This window comes from Buteo buteo, chromosome 2 (genome assembly GCF_964188355.1).
Source record: "Buteo buteo chromosome 2, bButBut1.hap1.1, whole genome shotgun sequence".
Lineage (NCBI taxonomy): Eukaryota > Metazoa > Chordata > Aves > Accipitriformes > Accipitridae > Buteo > Buteo buteo.
In genome coordinates, this window is record NC_134172.1 from 37,034,922 (window position 1) to 37,059,736 (window position 24,815).

The 24,815-nt window shown below is 37.4% G+C and overlaps 1 protein-coding gene across 3 annotated transcripts in view; it reads right to left on the reverse strand.

Moving 5' to 3' along the window:
* The window catches only part of OSBPL3 (oxysterol binding protein like 3), a 96,959-nt gene that overhangs the window by 20,083 nt on the left and 52,061 nt on the right, over nt 1-24,815 (reverse strand). The window contains exons 4-16 of one of the 3 annotated variants that reach the window (XM_075050932.1): nt 21,161-21,280; nt 20,906-20,959; nt 20,583-20,696; nt 19,632-19,802; nt 15,570-15,696; nt 14,624-14,727; nt 14,384-14,476; nt 13,619-13,775; nt 11,107-11,237; nt 8,173-8,280; nt 5,203-5,337; nt 4,420-4,513; nt 1,070-1,320 (exon numbers count right to left, since the gene is read on the reverse strand). In XM_075050932.1, coding sequence (XP_074907033.1) covers nt 1,070-1,320; nt 4,420-4,513; nt 5,203-5,337; nt 8,173-8,280; nt 11,107-11,237; nt 13,619-13,775; nt 14,384-14,476; nt 14,624-14,727; nt 15,570-15,696; nt 19,632-19,802; nt 20,583-20,696; nt 20,906-20,959; nt 21,161-21,280 — 1,659 coding nt within the window. The remainder of the gene's footprint in view (nt 1-1,069; nt 1,321-4,419; nt 4,514-5,202; nt 5,338-8,172; nt 8,281-11,106; nt 11,238-13,618; nt 13,776-14,383; nt 14,477-14,623; nt 14,728-15,569; nt 15,697-19,631; nt 19,803-20,582; nt 20,697-20,905; nt 20,960-21,160; nt 21,281-24,815) is intronic. The other 2 variants (XM_075050951.1, XM_075050941.1) reach the window with 2 other exon arrangements.

The window sequence follows — 24,815 nt, forward strand, 5'->3', positions numbered from 1 at the left end:
AATACTCCATTCTGAGGTAATTTCCAGATGCTTGGGTGTGGGAAGGAGGGAAAAGGCTTATTTTCACTCCCATATGAACAACTACTGCACATTTCCTTTTCCTTTTAACATACATTCTCAAGAGAAAAAAAAAAAGCTATGCACCAAAAAGCCCAGTTAATAGCCACACACTCTGTCCTGAGGACACTAAATTGTAACCCTTGCAGAGTGTCAGAATGGAGCAAGAGGCTTTTCAAACAGTATTTATAACACAACTATTTACACTCATTAATCACCTCATTTTAAGATAAGATATATTGAGTTGAAAAGGCTTAATTAAGTTTAAGGGAAAATCTATAGCTTTCATTTAAGAGAATTTAGAGAGCTTTTAATCTTTTATTTATGGGCTTACATGTTAAGTAGCTCTTGTGCATTTGGAAGCAGAACAACTGAAATACATTTTTCTCTTGTTCTTTTGCCAAATGCTGAATTCAGGGTTCTGCACTGGCAGAAGACGACACTATTATTGTACACAACATACATTCATATTGCCCAGTTTTGAGATCCTGAACATTTTGGATCAATTCCAAAACTTCACAAAACCAGTTAATAAAACAAATGGAGCTCATTTAGTTTAATAAAGATATCACAGTAGTGTAGGGCTGGAAGATCCAGCATCCTGTATGCACAAATGCGTTACCAGATTAGACACCCTTAAAAAAAGATACATTGGAACTTTCATACTCAAAGGGAAGTATATTAGTTCAACCACCCACCCCTTTCCCCCACCTTTTTGCTGTAAATTTTTAATCTTACTCTGTAAGAGCTGCAGAACAGAACTAAACTACTTCTTCGTTTAACCTTGCAGGACAGCAAGGTACTTGAGGAGAAAGACCTCTTGACAAAGCAACAGAAATTATGCAGAAGAGTCAAAAATAGTGGGTATGTACAGACACATGTTTGGAGAGTCTGCCTCAGCTGGGAGGAAAAGCAAAATAGAACAGAACATCTTCATTTCTTTAGCAGATTGATTTTATATTTATGCTAATTATATTGAATTGCTGCTAACTATTTGGAATAACATATTTACCATCCGTTCAAATGGGTTAGGCGTATGCGCTGCTTTATCTAGTAGTTCACTGTACTCCAGCTCCTCGCAGAGACGCTGAAGGGTGTTAAGTGGCTCATTTAATTCAACAGGCATGGCCACTTTGGAGAGATCCTTTCCTATGTTATTTCTCAGGATATTCCATAGGCTGATGTTACTTGTATTAGGACATCGAGCTGGTAAACATGTTCTCCGTTTAGAATTGCATCCAATTCCACTTTCAGATATACAGTCTGAAAAGGAAGGAAATGTCAGAACAAGTCAATTCACTGTTTACGTAGTTTCATCCCCTTTGCAAACATACATTAAAAAGCAACCATCTTTCTTCTGTCAAAACTTCCTCCCACCCTCAAAATTCATTCAAGTATTTCACTTGTGGTTTGAAGATAGCCTGTTATAAAAATGATAAAATGAAGAACAAGTTTTTAATTTCTGTATGTTAACTGAGATAAATGCCAGGTATAAAAGATGCATAAAAAAATGACCTTCCTTCCCCTTAAAGTCCGTAAAAAAGGCTCAGGCTTTCCACTGAATTTGAAAGAGTAAATATTGTAAGTATTTTGTTTGTAACAGAGATGGATTCCTATCTATTTAAGGGACATAAAACCTCCCTCCTTGACAGAGCTTCAATTAAGTTGACACTTCTCAGAAGGCAAGGCGTAACTTACAGATCCAAGCATAATAACAACTCCTACCTATCTTTTCCTAGTTTTTTTAATACTCCTACCAGGGAAATTTACTGCACCACAGATATACATGCAGGCTTTTCCACAGTGCTCCCCATAGTGCTTAGCATTTAAGAAATTTTAGTGATGTTAACTTTTAGATACACCCATACATTGGTGGAGAAATGGCCTGTTTTAAAGGTGGAAAAGCTGAAGGAACTGTGGAGCTATAGGTTCACTGAAGATCAAAAAAAAACCAAAAAAAAAAAAACCGAACTCATGTCAAGAGTCCTTGACATGAATATCTGAGGTCCGTGTTGCTATGTCAAAGCAATTGGAACAGAAGAAATAGTTCTAAGTGTGCCATGAAATGATTTGTGGCAGGATCAAAATAGAGCTACAAGCTTCTGCAACAGGCACTAGTCTGAAGTGATCACATTGCTTAGCTGTACATCAATCTCATTTCAGAGAGGAATACGGCTGCCACTACAAGAACATATTTTATCTTTATACATCCTTAGAAGCACCTAGGAAGCTCCTGCCCTAGAACCAGTTGCCATTTGGAAACATTCAGATGTAGCCCCAGTCTGTCAACCCCTGCCCTCATCTGGCTTTCCTCACTCAGCTTTGTCTTGGAGGAATTAAAACAGCACTGGGCAGCACATCTTTTCTGTGCTGCATATGCCCAAAGAATCACTGCTCTTAAATGCATGATTTCAACCACTATTTCCTCTGCTGGTCCACTGACATAAGCATGATATCAGCAGTGCTTCCAACAGTGACAAAGTACAGATACCACAAGGGCTAACTTTTCCATTACTCCCATGTATACTAGCCCATGCCTCAGATGGAGATTTTCAAGTGTAATCAGCAGTCTCAAAGTTTTGAGGAAGAAGTTTCCATCTTTCCTGCCATTCACAAACTAGGAGTCCTAATATCTCACACAACCAAGTTACTGTAACAAGGTTGGGTGAATTCTTGGCAGTCTACAGCCTATCTCTTTCTTTTTGCATAAAAATGGCATGGGCACTATGAATCAAAATATCTACCTGAAACAATTATACTGTTAAGAGTTAAGAGGTTGGCTCCTATACTTCCCTCTTGGAAGAATTTATTTAATATAGGAAAAGGCCAAAAAGAAGGATGTTCCCTTAGATACCTCAGGAATGAGGGGATATCTGGAAAGGAAGGAGGTAAATGCTAAAAATTTATCCTTGTTCAAAAGAGCTCTCTGAAATGGGATTTGGCTATGCCCTTTAACAGCTTGATTAAAAGCAGAATACCAATTGACTGAACTACATATTCTGGACCAGCCCATTAACTGGGGTAAACTGGTGAAAAAACAGAGTAGAGAAATGACTAAGAAATTTAAATACCAAATTTTCTATTCAGAAAGTTTGAAGTTTGCCCACCCCCGATGAAAAGAAAAGCCCATGCAGTTTTGGTTTGCAAGACCTGTGACAAATGGCTAGCAACAATACTGAAGGAGATTAAGACATCTGACCTCCAGCTAGACTCAATGACTTTTAAGACCAGACTGGGCCATTATCATCATCTGGTCCGACTTTATATGTTATAGTGGCTAGAGGATTTTATCATAATCCCACAATTTATGGTTCAGTTAAAACCCTGTAGGAAAAAAGACATCCAGTTTGCTATTAATGGGAGTGGCAGGCTGCCCAAAGCACAGAAATAGCAGGTACCAGAAGCATGTGGAGGTGCTGCTGATAGGGAAGAGCTTCAGTGATAGTCTTTGTTACAAGAAGGTGAAGAGCCACACTATTACAGTTTTCGAAGGTCCAGATCATGAGACAAATCAATCTGTATTCTTTCCTATCTTTCAAAAGAAATCTTCATTTTTAAACAGTTACAGAATACAACAGATCTCCAGGCATATCACACTACCCAAGTTCATAGGGATCCACTGGTCCTTGGAGATGATCAGGAAACAGCTGCTAGTAAGAAACCACTGTTCAGCATTTTTGAAGATAAAAATATATTGATAGAATGGGAAGAACATCATGGTTAGCTGAAAGGAGTTGAAGGCACAAAGCCAATTAGTTTGTTATGACCAATTCTTCTACCTCTTTTTTTGATTCTGTCTCTAATTAGCAAGACAGTTAAATAAGCATATGTACTAACAAGACTATCATGACTAAAACATGCAAAAAAGAAATCCTTATGGTTACCCACCAGGCCTGCCAGTGTGTAATTATTCTTATGTTCCTTTAAACACTGAGTTCTGCTAAAAACAACAGAACTCTGAATGTGGTGGTTAAATTGCAGACTGAAAAAAACAGAGTGACAAGAAGAAAATTACTTTTTGAAAAGAAGAAAGCAGCTAAGCCTTGCTACTTTGAAAAGTCAAGTGGCCATGAAAGGAACTGAAAAGGAGTGGGAGTTGCATCAAAGCAGCCAAGAAAATAGGTGTTTCTTTGCTGATACAAACCCACCATCCTGCTTAATCAATGGTGCCTGGACCCTGTTAATCAGATTAGCCACAATGTGCTGTTCAAAACCAATCTGAGGCTGCAAGAGAAAATACACAGGTTGTTTACATCTCAAAACCTGTAATATCAAATTATTGCTAGTAAGAGAAGAAAAAAATATCCCAAACAAAAAGAAAGGAAATTCTCAAAACATGGTATAATAAAATACTGAACTTACCTAAAGTTTGTCTTTCATTCTCCATGTCATTGCTTAGGTTATCTTCTGAGACATTATCACTGATATCACTTACATATGAGTCATCATCCGATACCTGAGTGTGGGGTGGGGAAATAAGCAAGATACATCACTCATTACAATAACACCATAAGCACATCAATATTGTTACTTTCTGCTGCAAGTATTGTTTTAATAGATTTGAACTGTTTACGCTGTGTTACAGGAAGGTACTAAGAAGTCCCAAGAAGACACACTTGAGTTTGGGAGAGATCACCCTCATTGAAAATTCAACTATTCTTTTAGTGGAGACATGCTTCATCTTCTTGGCCCCACAGCTAAGAAGGCTTTCCTCATATCAGAAGCCAAGGTTTTTATGGAGTGTGAGAGAATGAGGTATTAAGTCTCAATATGCATGACATCAGCTCCAAGGTACGTACAGGTACCACAAGGACAGGTATGAATATATATTTCTATGATACAATTTCTTAAGCACCTGTATAATGACTCAAGGCAAACAGTACAACAAATGCAGTATCTGCATACTAGCTACCTAATTGCCATTTGCCTCAATGCGCATATAAGACTTCTCCATAATAATTGTTACATTTTACTGTTAAGAGACAATGACAACAAATAAATACAAACAGCATATTAATTTTTAAATATTTTGGATATTTTCATTTTCTGGCAGTCACCTGATGTGCAGTTAGCACTCAGAAAGACTGCATATCAAGTAGCAGACAAGAAACTACATTGGAATGATGTCAATCTTAATGTTCAGACCTCATTTTCTGAAGAGCTAGCAGACAGTAGGACTTCCTGTGCATCAAAAAATTCTGTGAGAGAGTCAGCTATAGACAGCCTGCTTTCATTGGAGACCTGGTGAACCAGACCTCTGCTTTCTTCTCTTGAATTTTCCTGTTTAAAAGAAATAAAAAGTTTTGAGAGAAGTACCACAAATAGCATTCATGCATGCGATTCCACAGTCACATAACTTAAAGGGCTGTAAAACACTGGGAGAAGATTGATTGCACATGCTCCTCTCCAATTTAATGAAAGGTAGTATGTGTTTTAGGGAGGGATTTAAAACCAAAGCAAAACAGACCAAAGAGAAAAAAAAAAAAAAAGCAAAAAAAAGCAATGCATATTTAGTAAATCAGTTGTGGCAGTGCATGTACATTTTCTTTAAAAAAAAAAAAAAAAGTAAAAATGCTTTGGTATTTGAGTGATTTAGCCAGATATATACAATTGTATCATCAAAAAGCCCCCAAAAGAACAAAAGTCCCATCTCTTTATTTTACATCCTAGTTTCACATTCCCTTCTGATCTTAGCAAATGAATTAGTCTTTCCCTCCCAAGCCTTGCTTAATGCAAAGCTTACGGTGCAGTGGCATACAAAATTCAGAGGGGCAAAGTTGCTTTCTATATAACAGCAATGCTTTCCTAGTTTGCTTTCTTCACTAGATAATTTTCTATGCTGTGCTTTGGAAAGCTTTCCTTCATATCCACACCTGAGATAGCTCTGTGTTAACCCAAACCAACATATTATCAAAGCCGTGTAAGCGACATCGCTTTTGCTGCCACAAGCACATTTGACTGCTACAGAGATCTCTGTAACTCCTCCCACAGAAGCTCTACAGATCCTTGACGTAAGCAGAGTTCCAAAAGGTGGCCTAGCAAAGGTGAGGTGACCAGTTGACCAGTGAGACTTGGTTCATTCTGTGGATGCAGTAAAAAAGTTGGAGAACATTCTGCACTATTGTTTTCCCTGATAACTCCACCAACTCTAAGGAAAAGGGCTAGTTGGCCCAGAGGAGTGTGTTAGCTGCTCTCAAGCTTTTCTGCATGAGATGCTTTATTAATTTGTAACCATGACTGTCCTATCATAATTTTGCAGGTATTGTAGTGTTTTACTTTCAGAGCAACATAATGAACAATCTGACAAGTCTATAATCAAATTGACAAGTCTTTCAAAGCTTTTCTGCTGGTAGATTTTACTATAGTATGGAATGTTATTCAGTATGTGCTGATAATGGTGACATGGTAACAAACAAAACTCTTATCATACAAAAGATATTTTTTTTTAAATATTTCTGATACAGCAGCAAGAAAAGAGGAAACCTCAACATTGTCTCTTCTGTGGGAAGGCAGCTGGTTATACTAGCCTACCAGTTAAAAAAAAATAATAAAAAAAAAAAAAGTCTTACACATGTGAGCATTGCTACTGGGATTGTTTCCAATACTATTTTGAATCTGAGGAGGAAACACTCATAAAAGAACAGCAAGTTTTTATATCTATCACATGAGAGCTTCAGGTTGTCTTCTTCCATGTTCCCACTTTGGCATGATAAACGACAACATAAACTGCCCAATAAACAAACTAAACTTTTACCTTATGCAAAGGCTTGAGGTACTAGTTTATACTGCTTCAATTTTCACAGGTCTATCATAGCACCTGATGTATCATTTAAAGCCAAGTTTTGTGCAGTGGCCCTGTCTTCCTCACAGCAGCACTACTGTGTCATAGTTCTCAGAAAAATCTAAAATGAAACTTCTCCAGTAGAAGCGATTTCATCCTTAAGTTCCATCCCAAATCATGCTAGAGGGAATTTGTGAATGAAACCTCTAAAGGACCTTTTGAAAGCTATTTTTGTCATGTGTGTGTGTATAGTGCATAGAACAAGTTTCAGAAATAATCCATTGTCATTGCAAGGACCTCCACTAAGTAAGAAAAGAACTCACTCCTTAAATTAAAAACCAATGCATTAATGCTTGTCTGCCTAGCGGTTTAAGTGCTGTTCAAATTCTCATGGGATTAAAAGCAAAAGGCATTAGAATGATCAACTACCAATCAAACGAACAGCTAAATATGACCAAAACACAGCTCTACTGAAACAGAACGAAACCAGAAGTGAACAGATGGAATGACTAAACTGTCTTTAAAAATAAAAGGAAGTAATAAGTTATACAAAACCCCCAGCACTACATCCACTCAAGTTCTAATGAAAGATTTATACTACAAGCACACAGAAGTTTCTGTATGAGTTAACTTTTAGGAAAATCCATCAGAAATAACACAGTTTTTGCTTCCCTCACTAGCACCAATAACACCTAGATCCTATGACCTATAAACACATCATATTCACATGCATTCTGCAGCAAGCCAAAAAACTATCTGAACATCAGTATGTCTCAAGCTTGCTAACTGGATATGTAGAAGACTCCCTGGCTTCATGCAAAGAAAACTAAATGGCTGAAAGGGCTCTTGTACATCTCATTTCTTTGATCCTTTCATGGAAATGTCTGATAGTTGTTCTAAGCCTTACACAAGCCACACTGGTAGCCAGCGTTCTGGGCTAACAATATTTAGACAGGCAACAGAAAGAACTACAGAATTTGAAAGTTAACAAGGGAATAAGGGGGAGAGAAATAGTAGAATGAGGATAACAAGGCAGAAGCTCTGCTCATGCTGAATGGAAAGCGGGGCAGGAGGCGAGGGAGAACACCAGGAACCAGTAGCAAAAAGCAATGGAACTGTGCTCAGGAAAACTGCTCACAAGGAAAGCCTTTGAAATCAAATATTACACAATGCATCATCAGAAATGACTCATAACCATGAAAGCAGACTCATTTTACTAACACAATACACCATAGGGAAGACATGAAGAACAGGACAAGATGCAGCTATGCAGCACTGTCTAGATGTAGGGGCTTGAGGAACAGACATCACTGAAAGAGGAAATCCATACCCACCTTCACCAAATCTGGACTTGATTTTGCATTAGATGCTGAATCAAGGATCATAGATTCGGCATGTATTCTGCGTAACCGGTCTTTAAGATCTGTGTTTTGTGCTATTGCCTGGAATATTTAACAAAAATATTGGGGACATAAAGTTCTCTCAACTAACTTGAACGTGGCTTTATTATGTAAAAAGGGGCAAAGATTATTTAAAAGTGCAGTATAAAACACTATCACCACATGATTTTTTACTGGTTCAGCAAATCATTTATTATAAATGCTTCAAACCTTGCTCCTTATCTCGCAAATTAAAACTATTTTTGTTTAGTGTGATGGAAAAGACACATAAATGGAGGAAAAAAACCAAAGATGGCAGGGATATTTCAAGTTACCAGGTTTTGCTAGCTGATTTAGTAAGTTACAAATGAATTTTGTGCATCTTCTTTCAAGCTCCCTTCCTTCACCCCTATCCAACCTAGCCTCTCTCAACATCAATTCTTACTCCTGCCACATCCAAAAACATTTGATTTTCCCATCAGCCTGCTATACTGACAGTTCCCTTTGCCTTGCACTGACAGAGAAATAAGACTTAAATTCAGACAGGTACAGGTACAATTTGTGTCCTATTGGCTTGTAATGGCAACGATCAGAATAAAAAGTCTCTACTGCAGACTCATGTTTGTTACATGTTATTTACTCATGCTGGGTGCATCTGGTGGACAGGTGTCTGTTCAAGTAGACTCCTATGAAGAGGATGCAACCCTGCCTGCAATGAAACTATCTCTGAATAAGAAGATTGGGTTACTAATTTTGGAACAATACTGAAGACTTATTGTTCCTTTTAGTTATCTGAATCAATACTAGGATGTGGAGAACCCTGCTGTTTACACATTCACTTTGTCCCACAAATGCTTCTGATTTCAACAGTAATTTTTGCTGGAAATAGTCTTGAGGGCAGGAAAGATAGTAAGCTCGAAGTGATAATGGAGGGGAGAAAGTAATTTCTGGCTTTATGTATGTGTGGTCTGAATTCGCCATACAGGCATATATCACTTCTGCGCCAAGTGTTCAAGTGTGTGTTATACCCACAACATCAAGTGCAAAAAAGAATTTACACAGCTTTCCTGTAATAGCATCTTCCAACTTTCATTGTTTGATACGAAGTGTTTTCTTCCTTCTATTGTCTTTTCCTTCCCCCAAAATAAAAATATTGTACTTTTCCCCATTCTGTATTTGATTTCTTAGACTATGTGTAGGTCAAGAATACTATCTTAATGAGGAAGAAGCAGAGGCAGAGATACTAATTTTATGGTGTTTTATCCACTTTAAATCTGTTCACTTTTCTTCCCCTGCCAGGCTGATGAGAGCAAAACAGACTTATGTTTGATAGCTTCCATCCTGTGAGTCTGATTTTTTGTTCCTCATGTACAGAAAACAAACTGAAATGTACAACAACAAACACTAAGTCAAAGCCATCAACACAGGACTGTCTTGCAAGGAAGTCTTAGAAATATGTCAAGTTTATCATATCTGTGCTTCCATACATCTTCAAAGGAAGCTTATTCCTTTCTCCTACAGGATTTCTGCTGTACAGGGTGAGAAAAATTCTGTTAGCATCATGGCTTTACATATCTGCAGGCTAAGAATAGCTCTCAGAGGTGTTAACCTCTGCTGAAGCAGCCAAGGTTCACAGGTGGGCTACAAAAGGCTTAGTAATTATCAGATAAGACCTAAAAGCATGACTTTTAAAAGACAGAGGATGAAGATGGACAGAATTTCATTGCCTAGATAAAAAAATTCATGCTAAGCTGAGTGTTCACTGAGTTCGGGGGTTTTTTGTGTTTGTTTTTTTTTTTTTTTTTTTTTTTTTTTTTTTTTTAATATAAAATGTTAGGCAAATAACACTTGAAAAAGAAAAGTCACCTATTCAAATATCAAAAGTGGAACATCTGAAAGCCAAAACAAAGAAGTGCAAGTGAGTGAGTATAGTTATGCAGCAGGTTTCAGCTTTCTCTAAATAATATGAAGACATCACAGCCTCTAAAGGTCTAGGCAAAGAGGCATGTTATACACTTAAACTATAACCTTACGCAGCTTTTCTAAAGCAAAGGCAATTTTTCATACTGAAATAATTCTAAGATGATCTATATCACATTTATCAATGCCAGAGAGTCTCCCCTGCCTCTGATTACGAATTTGAAACAAACACTGAAATTTTAAGACCATGGTAGCGATGGCCCCCATTGCTCTGAAATCAGATCACTGTTTGGTTGACATGTTCAAACATGACCAACATGAAAGTTCTGGTCTCAATCAATTACAAAAACCACACCAACCAAAACCCCTCACCTTTTTAAAGAACACAATCTTTTGTCATTTAGAACTCTGCCCTAACAGCTCCATTGCTGCTTTTAGACAACTAACATAATTAAGGTTGGAAGTCAATATAACAAGTTGTACTTGAATTTGCTTTGCAGTGTCTTGGTGCAGCATGGTGAAGCTCTAGTGCATTCAAAGGGACAGCTGAGTGCTTTCAGCCACTCTCACCTTTATTTTATGTGAAGTCATACAGTGAATACTTGAGTGTTGTTTAGGAAAAGAAAAGGAAAAGGAAACCCACAACCCACCAGAACTGAGTGATTAAGCAGTGTATGTTTTGAGAGAAAGTAGACTCATTGTCACAGAGCAGCCCTCTGATTCTTAACATCAAATGGTAGCGATTATACTATATACCTAAATCAATTTATCAAACTTTAGTGATTTCACAATACCTTTAACATTTAGGAAAGAGTTTTTGAAAAACACCATATATAATAACTTACTATGATTCAATACTGCAAATTCTAGCACAGAACAGACACTAAAGAAACAGAAATTAACTACTATAAAATTTAAAAGTAGTATCTGATGACAGTGAAGCTTGCTGAACTTCAGCGTGTCACTTACGGATGTTAAGGCATTCTTCAAGCCAACTATTTGTGCAGATGGAGATGAGGATGCATCGTGTTCCAGCATCTGCTTCAGCTTTTCTCTCTCTGTAGATATGGTGCTGAAAGCTGACCTCAAGGTGAAGTAAACTAGAACCATTTCAGAAAAAGTGACAGTTAAAACCAGCTATCAATTGTATACATACCAATTATGTAAAACTTCAATGAAACATCATTTATGGTAACAGAAACAAGAATTTAGGTCGAGAGATCCAGGGTGGGTTACTAAAAACAAGTAATATTAATCAAGGTTATAGGGTAGATTTTTTTAGTAGGATAAATGTTTATGGTGAATGCTACCATGTTGACTATATTAGCCACAGTCAAAATTACTGTGATTATTTGTGACAGATGGCAACAAAGCTAACTAACCACATCTGCTCTTCACTTGCTTTTGTTCCCCAATTAGCTTGAATCTTCAGATGGTCATGACTCTATTCCACATTCCTTTAAGAATTCCAGTGGGGGAGAAGAGAGGGAAGAAAAAAAAATGAAATAGAAAAAAAATAATCAAAAAAGCAGCTATAACACATACTGTGCCACAGCTATAGAGTCAGTAGTTTCCCCACAAGCAAGTCAACTGTGGTATTCAGTTTTGTTATCTCTTTTTGGGATAAAGCAATTTCAGCTTGTTAGATGATTTAGTGACTCAAAGGGTCAGATCCTGGATGTTGTGCATGTTATGCTGCTACTTCTACTCCTTCCTGAGCCAGTATCCCCAGCCTGAAACATTTAAATCAGACAACAGATCATGCAATTTTAAAATCACTAGATTTTTAAAGGGAAAATGAACTTTCCTTATTTTTTTACTTTTAAAACATTTAATCTTTTGTTTAACCACAAGGAATAAAAATCTGAGTAATATTTTTTTATGTAGGATTTCAACATTCATCTAACTGGAGAATTTAGAGGATTTCTGAGGGTCTACTCAAGCCTTGCAATACAGTCATGAGAACTGCCAATGCAAAAATGTATCCATTTATAGGGAAATGGAGATATAAAATCTGAACATGGATGCATGGAAAGGGCAAAGAAAAAGAAATCTGATACCTTTCTCTTCTAATCATCCACTCTGAGTTAACCTGAATCATCATCACTTCATTGAGTATTTGACGTAACCTAATTCACTCTTATAAGAAAATATTCTTCTTAAGCTATATTTCAACACTGCAATTACCAAAGCTAATTCTCATACTTTAACCTATTTGAAGAAATCTTTGACAGTATCACAGGGGGTGGGGAGGAAGATGTATCCACTATGACCTATTTTGTTAGCCTTTCATAAGTGGATGACACGACCAGAATCTTCAGTGACCTCAATTGTCATTTAGTAAGTTGTATGCTAACTGAAATTTTCAAGAATTATTACATACTAATGTTACATTTTATTTAATTTGTATCAAAAACTAAAACAAAAGTTTTCTTCACTACCCTTTTTTGGAAGGGGTGTGGTACAAAGCAACTTTGGAAGAAAATTCTTTGTACTCTTAATAAAATAATACTGTATTAAATAGTACCAAATCAGTTGTCCACTCAAATGCATGGGTCAATCTAATCAAAATTTCTGACATGGACATTTCAGGTAAGATGATCTTGAGTAGGTAATTTCTTTGGTCTGCTTAATAGCAACTTTTCCAACTGCGTCCCACCCCCACTTCTTTTCACTTTTTGGAATACATACATCAGTTTTTAATATAATTGACTTTATAAAGTTTACTACTTAGATACCTTCCTTACGTAATGGAATCAAGATACATCAGCACCAGAGGGGAAAAACAAGCAAAGAATGCTTATTGATAACATCAACCATTATCTTGTGCAAAATGGGACAAGGCCAATACTTCCGAAAGTCTTTTGGATATAAATGCTTAAGTGCTTCCTCACCAAGATCACTTAAACAATAAAAATGTTTCTGGTGCAAGGGTGATAGAGCGAAGCACTGCTAATGAAAAATGATTTTGAGAGCAGAAACATTTCTAGCCAAGCTGCCCCTCTGGCTGGTTTACATGATTTTACTCTTCTGTATTCACTAAAAATAGGTTACTACCATAGCAACCCTTGCATCACCAACAAATGTTGACCCTGAAATACAGTGAAGCACACGGAATATACAAACATACATGTGCTCATATACACACATATGCATGCAAACACAAAAAAGTAAAATCTGCTGTTGTGTTTATAGCAACTGATTTTAGGATTTTTACCTTTTGGCAAAAAAATACAATCCAGGTTTTTAGCACATAAAACAAAGGTCTGTCCTTTATTAAATAAAAAATTAAAAAATGTGATTATTAAGCCACTTTTTCCAAATTACTCAAGATCTCAACATTTCCAATTCCTTAAGGGAATTAAAGGAAGGAAGGGCATTTTCTGCTTTTTCTAAACAGTAAACAAGAAGCATTCTCAGAAGTCACATAATTATTTAAATTGTGATGATAAAAAACCACATACAAAAGAATTTAATTTACCTTTATGTGCAATGTGAAATAAATCCTCTTGCATTTTAGTAAATTCTGATGATGTTTCAGAGCCATCGGAGTAATTTTTCTCCTCTACAAAATCTATTGTAGATAAGTTTGGATTGGAAGCGTGCAGTCTCATAGGGGCAGAAAATACTGAAGGCACCTGTAAGGAGGATAGCCATTTGTGACATTTTTACAAACTGTAAAGAAAATTTTGTTTTATTGTACCCACCTGGGTTACATTGGAGACACCAAAAATGGAAAAACTACTGTCAATTGCCAATAGGCTTGGAATGGATGACACCTGGCAAATGAAACCATAGACATAACTTTGCCCAAGATACCATAATTGGAGATTTGGCAAAACTGCAAGAAACAAGCCCCCTGAGAGCTGTAGCATATGCTATACTATTTTTCTCCATTTATAAGTATCTAATCACATGGCCTCTGGATGCAAACGTGTACTAAACTATCAGGAGAATTTGCAAAAATCTGTACTGATAAAAAAAACCAACACCACAACCCCCCAAACTGGAGGCAGATTGAAAACATGGGTAAAAAACATGGCCAGTCTCCTGAAGGAAACAGCATAGATCCTATTGCAGATATCAGTGACAACATATTTGTGTTTTGTCTGATATACCACCACTTAAAACAAGCTAGCATAGAACACTATTTAGAAAGGATTCGTATTTCCTAAACTGGTCACACCAAGAAGTGATCAACAACTAAGATTTGTAAAAAGATGGGCACTGAAAGGACAGAAGTTACCTGTAACATTCCTTTAGCCTCTTTCCCAACAACTCTGGATCGCCATCTCCTGTGTGCTCTCTTTTCCTTCTTTGGGCTTTCAAAAGGTCCAACCTTTTAACAACACACAGGACAAAAATAATACAGTTTGCCATAAAACTAGCAGAGCCAAGAAGAAATACCTTGATCCTTTAGGATTTGGGGTTACTTTTTGGAATTGCAAGGGAAAACTTTTTTGATTTTGCTTTTTAAACAACAAACCTGCATAGCATTTATAGCAGGCGCTGAATATGTCCTGTGAAGAACATCCATGCTCTGTAACAGCTGGTTCATTTCCAGTAAATATGCATGACAGTTGGAGAGGTCTGTTTTGAACAAGAGAATATTTTCAGTTGCCCTAAAGTAACAGACACACTGAAAGTTTTTTTCTTTGGAGGTTAGTCTTATTTTGATTGTAGCTAGCTTAAATTATTCATTGACTAAAAGCACATTACTAGACAACTGCATAAAGAGCTTGTATCCTTCTATCTCCAAGTTTAAATTCAAAACATTGCAATGCATCTATATGGTGTGTATAATGACCATGATATTTTATCCTAGTTGATTGCATAAAAATGAGAATAATGTGATAATTACTGCAGTTTGGGACTAGTCAGAGCTCCTCATGGTGAGGGTAGCAACACCACAGGCATCAACAGTGAATTGTACATTCAGAGCTAGAGATGAGTCTCCTCTATATTAGAGCTGAAGCTCACTGGTAGTAGAACTTCACCAAATAAGTATCACACAGACACTACCAACATGAGAAAGATCTTCATGCTCTTAGGAATGCATGAAAGCAGAAGGTGACTTTGAAGTACAAATATTTAGTGCTTTTTAAATGACTAGATTTTGGATGCTTCCCTTTTTTGAATACCCAGCTTAAGAAAGTTCCAATCTTACTACTTAAGGTGATGTCCGTATATAGAATAAAATGTACTGAAATATATAGCTTCCTTGAAGAGGTGCCCACAATTGATACCCCCACATCCAAAATCACTAGTCCTTTCAAAAACGAATAGCCAGTAAATCATCAAGCACCCCTTTCCTCCCTCCAGTTTCAGAGAAAACTCTAACTGTAATGACTACTTACAGTGTAGTACTTTTGTTGTCAAGAAAAACTAGGGGAAACATTAGGCTACTCTCAACTTCCTTCGAATACCATTACCTCTTGAGCATTTTTCCATGTCTTCAAAAGACTGCAGCCAAGATGAAATCCTGGACTCATTACTCGAAAAGGAAAATGACAAGTTACCTCCAGCTGACAATGAATTCTGTTTGGTCAAGTTGCCTGCCTGTTCCAAAGAATAATAAGTGAATTATTAACAAACAATATTTTAATGTTGTATGCAAAATTTTGACAACCAACAGTTGAGGTCCACTATCAGGGACAAGGACTGAAGGCATCAATAATATGGAGGAAAAAAGTGTATGAACTAGACTAGGCGTACAGTCATTGAGCATAATGTCAGGATATACAACATAACTACTGTCTACAAGCAGTAGAAATACTAAAAGAACCATAAAAATTTGCTGAAAACTACATTTTGAGGAAGGGCAAAGTTCTGCATAAAGTAAGTCAACTTAATGCAATTAAAGCACCGTATCTGAACAGGACCAAAGTTGGACATTCTGTTTCTTCTCCATGTTCCCCAAAGAAGCCCCAAAAGTAACTTAAATGTAACATGCACATACTTGCTAAAGCTATTTTTCAGTGAAGAAAGCAAGATCTACTAGATGTTATTTAAAAATTTTACTCAAGATTGTATGACTTTAGCATGGATTTGGCTTGACAGGCCTTAACATATGCGTGATCATACACCTCATCTGGGTAAATACTACCCTTTTACAACATCTCAGTAACCATTTTCAGACTTATCTCATTTTCAGCAGTGCCCACTATCAGATGCTTCAGGACATGCTGGAAATTCTGTGTAAGAGCTAATTGAGCAGTACAACTAAGTAGTTTCCAATGGGAAGAAATTTCTACCCGATACTATTACCAGTTGATTGTGACCTATAATGCTATTTTCTTCTCTAACATAACTACAAATAATAGCCATTCAAATGCCTAATTATTTTTAGACCTTACTAAACCTTTCATCTTTAATAATATCTATCAGGAAGTTGCACAAATTACATGCTTTGTCAACATTGCTGTCCTGGTTTCAGCTGGGATAGAGTTAATTGTCTTCCTAGTAGCCGGTACGGTGCTATGTTTTGAGTTCAGTATGAGAAGAATGTTGATAACACCAGTGTTTTCAGTTGTTGCTAAATAGTGTTTAGACTAAAGTCAAGGATTTTTCAGCTTCTCATGCCCAGCCAGCAAGAGAGCTGGAGAGGCACAAGGAGTTGGGAGGGGACACGGCCAGGGCAGCTGACCCAAACTGGCCAACAGGGGTATTCCATACCATGTGATGTCCCATTTTAGTATAGGAATGGGGGAGTGGGGGCAGGGGGATCGCCGCTCGGGGACTAACTGGGTGTTGGTCGGCGGGTGGTGAGCAATTGCACTGTGCATCATTTGTACATTCCAATCCTTTTATTACTACTGTTGTAATTTTATTAGTGTTATCATTATCATTATTAGTTCCCTCTTTTTTGTTCTATTAAACCATTCTTATCTCAACCCACGAGTTTTGCTTCTTTTCCCGATTTTCTCCCCCATCCCACTGCGGGGGGCGGGGGGGAGTGAGTGAGAGGCTGCATGGTGTTTAGTTGCTGGCTGGGGTTAAACCACGACAATTGCTTAAAATCAGTTTTAAAATGTTTCATCTTAAGTGCCATTACATGACCACTTTGCTCGTTATAAGAAAAGCTGACCAAATTGTTCAGCTCTTCTCTGAAGCATACACTTCACAAACCTTGTTAACCTCCTGCTCACCTTATCTCAAAACTCAGGTAGTACTACTTTTAAATCTATTCATAGGAAACATCATCTACATCTCAGTCAGTTGCAGTTTTCTTAGCTGATTTTTTAAAATTTACAATATAAGCTCCAACTTGAATTGCAGAATAAAATAAAATGCACTATCCATGTGATGTCATTCAGTACTGTGTCAATTTGTATAGTCAGTATGCAGTAGTAGTAAGCATCAATAAGCGCACTTATTTTTAAATTCATCTGTGTAGTTTAGCTGTTTTATTCCTACATAAAGCTGTATGAGCTTTAATCATCTATATATGTATACCCAAATAATAATCCCAGCACCTTTAAAAGCACAAGTTAACTGAATTTAAAGATGAGCAATTTTATTGGCATTTTGTGAACAAATCCCACGTTTATCTCTTCAGAAATCTATCTCATATAACCAACTTTTCCAGAACTCATATACATGAGGGGCATGAGCAGGAGGGAAGAAGGAAGTAGGCATTGCCAAGAAACAGGCAAGGGAGAGTTTGTGTAGCTTCAGTTAGCATAGTTTTGCTTTTGATCAGCATGGCTAAGCTTTAGAATCCAAGCATTCCACATAAACATATGTAGATACATACACCTACCTTCCAAGAACAACAAAAAACCAGCTGTGAAAACTGATCAGGTGTTTCTAAAAGCAAATAAAATGCAATGCAAAAGTTCACTCAATATATTTTTCTCAAAATAACCTAACTGCTGGATTGATATCAACTAACATCAAGCTAAGGCTGGTATAAATTGGCAAACTTCCATTTAGCTTCAGCAGAGCTAAGCTGATTAACTGCAGCTTAAGAACTATCCCCTTCTATTTTTCACATGAAAATAAGTAGGGCTTCTTTGCAGTGCAAATCTGGATTAATAAATTAGAAGTGAATTAAAGTCTTTCATGCCAAAGAAGAAACGCTTAATTTCCTGACAGTGAGCATAGATTTTACCTATGCTGGTCACATGGATATTTTTGAGAGAGAGAGAGAGAGCACACACAGGCATAGATTATCATGGGCTTTGCAATGTTCCACTTTTACCCTTGATATTCTTCTCCCGTTCTATCCCTGCTGTCTTTTGGGAGGAATGAACTAAACAGCCACAGGAGGTTTGCCATTTCCTTGCAGACACAGCCTCAGAAGAGCAGGCTGTCAGTGCCACAGAGGTGCTGGCACCATGGAAAGTATGCAGACAGCAATTTGCAGAACAGCCCCGTTACTGCAGGGTGAGTTACTGTTTTTTCAGCTGCCCGCTCCACAGATCCCCTCACTCTCAACCACTAGCAAAAAGCTGTTCAGGCACATGTCTGTGTTTGGTAAAACTCATACTCATTTACAGGATAGTCATACCAAAGTGATGAACTGCAGGTGTTGGGGAAAAGCCCACTCAGACCATACAGCAACATAGCCAGGGAAAAGAAAACCTTAGATAGGTGGATAACAAAGAAGTGACTGCTGCTTAGGAGACACTCTGGTATTGACAGAAAGGGAGCGTCATTTCAGTTATAGCAAGTAATGCAATATTGCTAAAAAAGACATTATTCTCAAAAGAGATCACTGGTTCTAAACTGTAGCAGAAGAGCTTCTTTGGTTGAACATCAGCCAGTCAATGTGCAGACTGCTGAAGGCACGAACACAATCACTCCTCCATAAGACTGCATCAAAGAGGACAGTTGTGGTGTTAGACTGAGCATTTGTCAGGTCATTTGTGAAACTAACAGTCACAGACATTACCTAAAGAGAAGCACACTACTGACTGGACCCATCCAGACCCCACACCCACCTACAACATGGTCCTTGGATTGGTTTGAATAATGCTTTTACCTCAGTTAAAAATATAAATAGTGGCCACAGGTGGTGGCTCTCGGATAATTCCTATATACTACTCAGGTAAGCACAGTTAGATTCATTAATGTAAAAGGGGAGAGGTTTTATTAGCTAAAGGATAAATGAAAAAGTGTTAAAGGGAAAAAAAAAATCTAGCTGAGTGCTCTTCTGTGACCCAGACTTGTATTCATCAGCACATAACAGACAAATACTGATATATGTCTCAAAAATTATGAGGATTCTAACTCAATATGCAGTTTTAAAAGTCATCATGAAAATATAATTTACTGCATTAAACCAATGAGGCAATATTATAAAATTTAATATCATCATAGAGAAAACTGCTTGGGAGTAGATCAATAAATAACATCATTTTCCTCTTGATATTTTAGAACATAACTTAAACCCCACCACAAACTTCCATTATGCTCTTTACTTAATAAACACAAGTCAGACTAATTTAATCCCTGATGAAAGCTCATTATTTATAAATCATAACTATTACCTTTCTACCCAGAGTAGAATCACAGAAACCGGGGACAGAGTCCGCAGTAGTAGACACGGGGAAGAACAGATTATTGACATCATGAGGAAACATGGAGATTTCGTTCTGACGGTACATTCTGTGGTGACGAAGTTTTGCTACCCATTCATCAAACAGCTCCTGAGATTTCACCTACACAAAATTACAGGTTTTATAACAGTCACGTTCAAAATCACTAACAAAGAAACAAAGATATTTTTTGCTCATTAGACAGCTAGCCTGGCTGACCTTTATTAGCAAAATATCAGGAACGTTCTTCTAATGATGCTCCTACTAAAATGCATACTGTATGAGCTTAAGCATGACAGAAAAACAATCACAGGATAATCAAGAAAAAGAGAAACTTCAATTAGTATAGTTATGACTTCCAATGCAGAACACAATACTTGGCAATTTCTAGATGGAAAAAAACCCTAATATAAATTTAAAAAAAACATTTAATTTGTCATTTCTTAATTGCCATTTTTAAGGTTTCATCAAGGTTTAGTTAAACACAAATAGAAATTTGATTCTGGTGAGATATTTCAAAACAATTTATTCCACAAGGATAGATAAACCTACGCATTTGACTGTGGAAAATACTTCCTATACATAAGACAAAGAGCAAGATACAATTACCGAAAATAAAAGCACTTGCGCACCAAGTGCATACCCTTTGCTGAAAAAAGTGCTGGGTGAAAAGAGTGCTGCTAAATATGAGGCATCTTTGAAGTTTCTACTCAGAACAGGGTTACTGACTCTGGAACAGTACAATGAGGCCTCTCAAGTCATAAATGTAAACTAGTCTGCTGAGACTATAAAGTAAGTTATTAGTGTAACTATCAGACCTCCTACTATTAAAAAAAAGTCTCTACCCTACAGAGCTAATGTTGTTATTTTGAGAGTAAGGTTATAACAATCTTGAAGACCTACCTTCAGATGGTATATCTGCTCTTCTGTATCCAAATCTATACATTTTGTTGATTTCTTTACAGACATGACAGAAAGTCCAACATCAATACAGCCATGAAGCTTCCCTCTCTCTATCTGCAAAAAAGTAAAAAGAATACAGTCACTCCAGAATAAAGCGAAAGGATAGATATTACCTGCTGAAACCACCATTTTCCTCCCTTCACCCTACTGTTTAGAACTGCTGAAACTCTCTCTCCCATTGCCAACAATATGGAATTATTTTTATTTTGGATGAAATAGTTTTGCCACCTTATAATGGCCTTAAAGGGTTTCGGGTCACTTACATCAGCTCGGCATTTAGAATACTTCAAAATCCCTCTGTCCAAAAAGAAGTATCTCTGTAACCAGAAATGCAGAGAATTAAAACCAACCAACCAAACCACCCCAAAAACCCCAAACAAAACCCTACCACAATCCCCCCCCCCCCCCATTTGTTTGGAGAACACTTTCTCTGCTCTTAAGTAATGTTTTTGCCACAAAACCACACCAAGACCCACTTGCTATGGCATCAGGCTTTCAGATACACATTCATTTCCTACCTTGTGCCAGCCCTTCAAAGGCCATTTCCTCTTTTTCAGTAAGCAGCCCTCCTGTTTCTGTGGCTCCTGGGTACAATTCATTGCTCCCCGGAGTCCTTCTACAATTTCCCAGCTGTCCTGCTTAAACAGAAAATCCAAATGTACATCTTATTTCTTCCAAAGAACAGAATTGTTAAGAAAGATTCAAGAGGAAGACCACCATAAGTAAAAAAAAACCAAATGGTGCTGAAATCTAGGCTTAGATCTGTCTTTACACTTTGTTATGCATCTTCCAAGAGACAAGATTCTTTTTTATTTTGATAGAAACATACAAACTAAACAAAACACTTTTTATGACAACATCCTTCATTGAATATATGTGCTTACCAGAATTTTATGTGTATATTTTTCTGTACATACACACACAGTGCATAGACACAGCCTAGTCACAGTTTAGAATAAAAAAAAACCTTCTGCCATCACAGGCAGAAATAGCCTATGCTAAAAGGATATGTTTCGTAGGTTATGAAGCAGAAATAATAGACACTGAAAATTAAGACCTTTTCTGTAAAAGTCTTTTGCCCATATTCAGTAACTCAAGGTTTTGTGTTTGGTGTGAATTGCAGCCTCCCTAAACTAAAAATAATAAAATAAAATAAAAACAAATGAAAAAGCCAGGGAAGTAACTCAAGTACTATGAGGAACATGACATAAAGGGAGAGTACAAGAAAAATAAAACCCACCCTTCATCAAATATACCTCTAATTAAAAGAGGATCTCTCTTTTTTGCCATCAGGAACTCTCAAATGAAAGATCCTGCAGCAACATAACAGAGAACAAATCTCATAGTATTTTTACAGTACTTATTTATGGACGGCTGCTAATGAATGACAATATAACATGAGTTTCAAGATTTCTGATCAGATCTCGTGAATTATTTATTGCCAGCTACCATAGGATTTGACAGATCTAGAATTATGAACAACTGACAGGAAATGGCATGTGCTAGTGCCATCCCCATGTATTTGAAAAAGACGAAGAATACTTTAACACATAGAATTTAATGACAAAAAAGGACCAGTATGAAACACTTCGGGGAAAACAGAACTATACCAGGTAGGTAAGTACTCGTGGTCCTCCCTGCAAGACACATAGGGAAGTATTCCCAAGAAGACCTCGATTGACTCAAAAAAAAATTTTAAAAGAAAAATGAAACAAAAATTAGCAAGAGTGCTAATTGTGCTCATTTATCCATTCCAGAATCCTTAAAATTCACCCCTAGAAACCTAGAAAAAAAATTACATCAGGTAATATGCTTATTACTTGAGTAACAAGGTAAACCATCTTCAAAAAGACATTCACTAAACAGCTTAAGGAATGCGATCTCTTATTCCACCATGTTACTGGTGGCACTCCACTATTTCATTGTTATTTTCCTTGCACTGCACTTTATGGAACAAACTGGAAAGCTGCTCTGCTTCCCTGGACTGAGTTCACTCTGCCAGCACTCACCACACAACAGGCTACAAGCAGTTGAAATGTGGGGCTGAGCAGCTCCCATCATTCAACATCCTACAGACCACCCAATGATGTTCTACTACCTGAAGGTATGTCAAAAACTGCAGTTGTCCTAACTGAAATTGTTACCACAGCACACATTTTGTGCCCCTACAGGTTTGGGTTCTATCCTTGTCAGTTTTGTAACAAATAGCTTCTTTTACTCCCTTCAGTTTGAGAGATATTTTGACAGCTACTTAGATACCATTATTTCTAACCAAGGATCATGAAATCATATTTTTCCTATTGAAAACCAGAAGTTACACTCCATAATGCTTATTTTTTAGTTTTACTACTTTGGGACTCAAAATTCTCAATAATTGTGAACCCTTTCCTGCTCTGGGGTAAATGAGTATGACATCAGATCAGTGAACAGAGAAGTTACTCATGGATATGATGAATTAGCGGGCTGAAGGCCTCCTGGGTTGTTTCCAGCACATCAGCCTAACACCAGTCACAGCAGTGCACGCTCTGCTGCTAGACACCAACAGCACTGGTCTTTCACAGGGTTAAGCTGACAGAGAATGAAGCAGAGAGCCAGCCTGTGCCCATGCAAGGACAGTTAGCTAGAGCTTGCTAGCTACAGTTTCACAACTATTCAAGTACAAAGGCAGCTCTAAGCCTCCACAGTTAAGGACTTCCTGCCCCCATCACTCCTTTTTGTTTTTTGACAGAACATTCCAGTCTACAGCCTTGAAAGCCAAAGAGAAATGATGTTCCACCACCTCTTTTGCCATAAATGTAAATATTAGGCCACTAAATGTTTTCTGTAGCGGTCCTGGATTCCTTTTTCCTGTAAAAGATTATTTATTAGCCCTTATATAATCACAAGGATTGGGACTGTTATGATGACAGAGAGCAGCCTCTTTAAATATCATCACATATAGTGTAATGCTACAATTTACATTAAGTAACAGCTGAACTTACTGCTGCTTAAACGTCCACCTGTGGATAAAATCTCATCTCCTCAGAAAATATGATCTACTAAATGAGCCAATATAAACAACAATCTTGACATTAGCCCATTTCAAACTGGGTACTTGGATAAAAGTAAACACTTTAAAGAGTGAGAAACCTGATGGAACTAGTGAAAGATAATTCTAATTAAGAACTAACAGGAGCATCTGCAGGATTAAGAAAAATGTTGTGTTTATGTCTTTGTTTCTTTCTTCTTGAAATTAGCTGAAGAACTTAAAAGCTGTTTTGCCTGATTACCAAGCAAGCTATTTCCCTTGCCTTCGCTGAAATATATTAAACTGCAGTACCCAAACACATAACTTTTCCACTGAGAATTAACCTGATAGCAGTCAAGACTAGTGAACAGTAGATCCTTTTCAATATTCTAGTGTTATATGTAATGAAACAGTTTTCTTGAACTTTGGATCAAGTTCTCACAGGCTGGTTAAACTTAAACACAACACATGGTTGATAGAGTGGTCTGCTTGCAGGAGACAAGGAGAAATTTGAGCACAACCAAGAAAAACACAAGAATCCAGATTCATCTTTCTATAAGGATAAGCTTAGAAAGAAAAGGACTCCTGAAGTGAGACAGACCCACACTACATTGGGCATATGAGGTGAAAAGAAAGGAAGTAGCTGAGAAATAGCTCAGCCAATTACACCCACCTGGAATATACACAGCATCAATAGTTTTGGTTAAATTTTTTAAAAAATAGCACATCCTGGCCTGCATTACAACTCCAATTTTGTCTGGGCCTCTCCTGCAGTCCAGACACAAGGTGTCTCCCACGTTCCTCCAGGAGAGCCACATTTCTCACTGTTCTGCAGGTCAGTGAGGCAGCCAAGAATGTGCTTTCACAATTAAAAAGTGTGAAAACGGGAAGAAAAGCTGAAGTGGGAGCACTTCTTCCCATCAAGCAGGCCCAATGGCCTGCCAAATCTCAGGTGGTGAAGGCAAGTCTCCTACTCAGATTTCTGCCCTGGGAACCGCACACTTCAACTGCAACCTTTACGTAAAGGCAGCTTAGTTGAATTTGAAATGGATCCTTTTAAAACCACAAGACTATTTAATCAACTAAGTTATCCAAGGAAAGGCAAGCAATAGCTCAAAGAATTAACAGTTTGGGGACCTGCTGGATACATGCAAGGTGCAACGCTG